The sequence below is a fragment of the Syzygium oleosum genome, unplaced genomic scaffold (assembly GCF_021117445.2).
Source record: "Syzygium oleosum isolate NSW1041296 unplaced genomic scaffold, Sole_v2.1 Sole_v2.20, whole genome shotgun sequence".
Lineage (NCBI taxonomy): Eukaryota > Viridiplantae > Streptophyta > Magnoliopsida > Myrtales > Myrtaceae > Syzygium > Syzygium oleosum.
In genome coordinates, this window is record NW_026607504.1 from 2877736 (window position 1) to 2882199 (window position 4464).

General features: G+C 43.3%; 1 protein-coding gene across 1 annotated transcript; it reads right to left on the reverse strand.

The window, feature by feature from the left end:
- Positions 1 to 1039: 1039 nt before the first annotated feature.
- LOC115691070 (IQ domain-containing protein IQM1-like) lies at positions 1040 to 4138 on the reverse strand. Its single transcript, XM_030617634.2, has 8 exons — positions 3745 to 4138; positions 3514 to 3628; positions 3154 to 3219; positions 2561 to 2682; positions 2428 to 2515; positions 2029 to 2259; positions 1808 to 1909; positions 1040 to 1704 (listed from the first exon to the last, which is right to left on the reverse strand). The coding sequence occupies exons 1-8, from the start codon at positions 4083 to 4085 to the stop codon at positions 1318 to 1320; spliced, it is 1452 nt and encodes a 483-aa protein (XP_030473494.1). The 5' UTR covers positions 4086 to 4138; the 3' UTR covers positions 1040 to 1317.
- Positions 4139 to 4464: the final 326 nt, after the last annotated feature.

Consider the following 4464-nt stretch of genomic DNA (forward strand, 5'->3'; position numbering starts at 1 on the left):
TGTCCGAAATAAAGTCACGAGATTAAAATCATTTTCCAAATAATATCCAAACACCAGAAAACATTTTCGATCATATATTACCAAACAAAGAAAAATTAACCGTTTTTTTGGAAAATGATTTCTTGGAAAATATTTTCCAAAAACATTACGTTTGCTGTGAAACAAACGCACCCTAAATTTCTATTCATTTTAAGACTACTAGTACACGAGCCGGTGCACTCCACACGAGTGGTCTTGTTTGCATTTGGGCGTAAAGGGATAGGTAATAGGATTGGATTGAGGAATTTGGGATTTTGCCAAAGCACGAGCTTCGATTCTATATCTAACGAGGTGGACGAAAAAAAATTGACCTTTCTGAACTTTTAGGACTACTTGCATGCGTGCGCATCGCGGATGTAGCGGCGTTCTTCTTACCTCTTCGAGAGGAAATATCGATTTATCGACATATCTTTTTAATGCATTGCTTGTTTGTGGCAGAGGAGAGTGCCGTATATATATATATATATATATATATATATATATATATATATATATATATATATCATTGAAATATTACCTTTCGTACTTATATTTGTACATTTCATTTTCAGCTTCACTTTCTTCACTTTCAATACAGGGTAAATCGAGGATACATGGGAGTAGAGATTCCACGGCCACGACGGTCATTGTGGGTGTGCTTCCAACTACGAATTTATGACCCCAAGAAAAGAAACAGAGAGAACAAGTTGATGGAGCGTCAGAGGAAACTCCCCCTTTAGCCAGTCTTCCTCAACCAAGTGGGAAGACGACGAAACGAGAAAAGAAAAACCGCGCGATCCCCCCACACGTTGGTGACATTTGACTGACATTTTGATTGGTGTCGGAGGAGTTTGTTCGTTCGTGCATGCAAAATTATCAGATTTGGTCCGGCGTTTCCTCCTCGACGACGCGTGGTCTTTGAATTCTTCCCACACCACATGGTTTGGTTGTGAGGTTGGAAAAGGCATCGCCCGCGGAGCAGTTACGAAAATGGAAAAAGTTTGATTGCGTCGCGTTCGAGTTAGATCAGGAAAAAGATTCGTTGAAAGTTTCTTTAGACAATGGGAACGCCTGTGCAGTGTGAAATCTTAGGAAAGATACAAATAAACAAATAAAGAAGTGCGCCGCCTCGTGTGATGATGGTCCCCCAACATGTTATTCTGTACCGTTTGGGACTTAAGTTAGGCGTAAATCTGTGTTGATCTCTGCAATGAATTACCCCGGGACCGGAACGCGTCAAAATGGCTGATCCGTCGAACCTGAGGGAGTATCTAGCGAATCATGCACACTGCGGGCTGGTTACCCCATGTAGGCGATCCGAGGCGAGAGGTGGATTCTAGGACTGGGCCGTGGCGACGGGATAGGGCCGTTACAGGTTAAGGAACTGTTGGCGCCGAGGCTCCTCGGAGATAGCTTCACGTGCTCGAGCGCCTGGAATTGTAGGCTCGATGGGTACTCTCTCACGCACCCGATTCGCGGGCCCGCTCCTGTGCTCCATTTCAGCCTCAGCGGCTTCCCTGACTTACAGACCGGTTTATCTCCCTCGGCCTTGGTTCTGTCGAGAGCGTCATTGTATGCGCTTGAGATTGCATGACTTGCTGTTGATTCGTCGTCACAGTCTTCAGTGGATTCGGACAGTTCCTTAAGAGTAAGTTTTGGCGGAATCTCATCATCCGCCGCACATCGCTGCGGCATACAAGAATGGACGTGAGTTTTAAACTAGGGAAGAAATTGTTTAGCTCAGTAAGAAGCCGCTGCGTAATTCATGCCCAAGACGTCAGGAATTTACCTTGACATTGGTCAAATCCACATCGTGTTCTCGAAGAAAGCTGATGAACTCCATGAAATTCTCTTCTGTTGGGTGATAGTGACCACTGTAAGGCCATATCGCCTGCAATACGAGAGAAATGAGAGATGATAAGGAACATCGACGGCCACGAGCGATATGTTTTCTTTAGATCGAAGCTGCTGTTTCGGTCATATATATGTATCTGTCGATGTCAAGGGTACCTTGAGGATGCCGTCATGCGCGACCAATCTTCCGGCCGCGGTGGCGGCTCCTCCCGCCAAGAAACTGGAGTGCTGGAATTGACCTTTTATCTTCCGTCCGACGTACAAATTCCTCGACGTGCTAAGGACAAAGATCCATTTCGATCCCTCCACCGTGTTAAGAGGCACGCCGCCTTGTCTATAGACAAGCTTCCCATTCTCTATGATCACTTCATAAGCCTTCCTCTCTTTCTGTGAGAAAGATGAAGCATAAACACTTATCAGACAATATAGTGTCGAAAAGGAGCATTGGTTTGGCCATAATATCAGTGTCTTAGCTGCTAATTTGTTAACTCGGTTACAGAAAACGGAGCTTTTCTCTGGTCAAAGCAATTTAAATCCTTACTCTGCTGTACTTACAGGTCCAAGATATGTGACGCGCTGATGCTTAAGAGCGTTTCTTGAGCACTTTTCGAGATTCACTTCTTTCCCATCTCCGATGTCCAACCTTTAAATTTTGCAGATGCAAAGTTAGAAGCAGATCCCGGTATGCCATACTGTAGCTTTGTTGTTTATCAAGGATTTACCAATAAAGAAAGGTTGTGAGCTCTCACTTGCAAACCAGACATCGTAGTAGAACTGTAGATTGTGTCCGTAACGATGGCACGGGTCAATCTGCAAAAAGATGAGAAAAGTTCAATGGTTGGTTAATCCATCCTCTTACTTGATGGACGTCAGATCAGCAGCCTATAAAAGGCATTCAAGACCTTTGAAATTGAATTCAAAGGGTATAAGAAGTTTTCATTTGCCATGGTTGATGACATCAGATGGTTGACAATGGTATAGAAAGCATGGAAAATTAGTCAAAAAAGCTATTGGTATTGATTAACATAGTGCTCATCAGGGAAAAATTCTTCTCTCAAAAGAACTAGTTCCACTCAGGTCATCTGATCAATAGTGTCCTCATTGCTAGTCGCGAAGACAAAGGATAATATCCCATGACAGTAATTGTCGATTCGGCAGTAATTTTGTTAGTATGTGTGGTAATTTAGTGTCAGTAAGTTTCGTTCTCGAGACTGCCGAAAAAGCCCACAAAAATAGGGAAAGAAGAAGGCTGTCTATATGGCATTGAGAACGGGTGCTTACAGCTTCAAGCCAGTGTCTCAAGGCTAGTTTCTGAGCTTTCTCATCCTTGGAAAGACCCTTCCCTACCTGCAAATGCCAATCCGAATCATACAACCGACTACCTCGGAAAAACAAAAAGTAGAAAAAATTGCATTTATTTCTGCATTTGTTGTTGGGAAGGTTGAAGAAACAAAGAGATCAAAAAGTGTCTCTAACACGGAGGAGAGGATGAGAATGAGAAACGGATTGGGAATTTCTGCTAAAAAGGTCAAGAAGGGCAGCATATATAGATTGGAACAGGTCGGCAGTCAAGATTGATTATTCAATGATAAGTTTGAATCCAAATGGGGTGCAAAATGGCAAGAACAAGATGAAAAGTACCTTCGCAGCTCGTGTCCTTGCCCTTGCCCACCTTGAAACGGCAGTTTCCGGCTTTTCGGTGTCATAGTAAGAGATGGAACTCTGTTGAAGCTCTGTAAAGTCGCACCATCTCCACCTGCAACACATTAGCAGAGACATTTGCATGATGACAAAATCATCACAACCCAAAAAAGATAAAAAGTGGCTTAAACCTTTGAACATAACTGCGAGTCAAGATCAACTAGGCCTTACCAGAGCTCCTCAATGACAATTGCACAATCTGCAAGGGTCCGTCTTGTTCTGTAACTCTTGTAAACTTTCTGAAGCATAACGGCAGCCGCATTGAGTTCATTGGCCGGTGTTGGAGAAACTGAATCCTTGGACGATATTGTCTCGTTGGAATAATATACGTCGATGAACTTGCCCTTGTCACGGGAGTATTTCGCTTCTAAACATATGCACTTCAACAGAACTTTAGTCTTGGGCTCTAATTTCTCAGACCTTTGCCTCTTAAGGTGCTTCTCCTTGGAATCATCCGACCTGCTCGCTCCATCCAAGGCCCTTTTGCCGAAGCTAATCACTCTCCGTGTCATCTTTTCGAATTCCGCTTTGTAGGCCGTGGGAGGTTACTTCTATTACCACTGTTCTGTCTGCATTTCAAAATTTCAAATTGTGTGATCAGCGCTTCAAGATTTAAAGGATGAAAGATGCAGAGTGCCATACTGCCATCTGATGAAAAATTCAAAGTCACGACCTTGACACGATTGAAGAGAACATTTTGACCCGGAATTCAATCTGAATCAATAACAAACAATCTCAGTTCTTATTTACTGGATCAGAGTGCGGACATCGCCATTTGATCTACCTCTTCATTTGAACAAGAATTCTGTCTCGTAATGTCCCACCATTTTCATCGAACGCATGCAGCAAGAAGAAAACTCTGCATTTTTGCACCAGAAGGACAAGAGATGG

Bases quoted from the DNA above. Each gene is read 5' to 3' on its own strand.
- LOC115691070 (XM_030617634.2), bottom strand. From the start codon at position 4,085: ATGACACGGAGAGTGATTAGCTTCGGCAAAAGGGCCTTGGATGGAGCG. The intron at 1,910-2,028 runs GTACCCTTGACA...CTCGTATTGCAG, and splicing joins CGCATGACGGCATCCTCAAG to GCGATATGGCCTTACAGTGG. The intron at 1,705-1,807 runs GTAAATTCCTGA...TGTATGCCGCAG, and splicing joins TGGATTTGACCAATGTCAAG to CGATGTGCGGCGGATGATGA.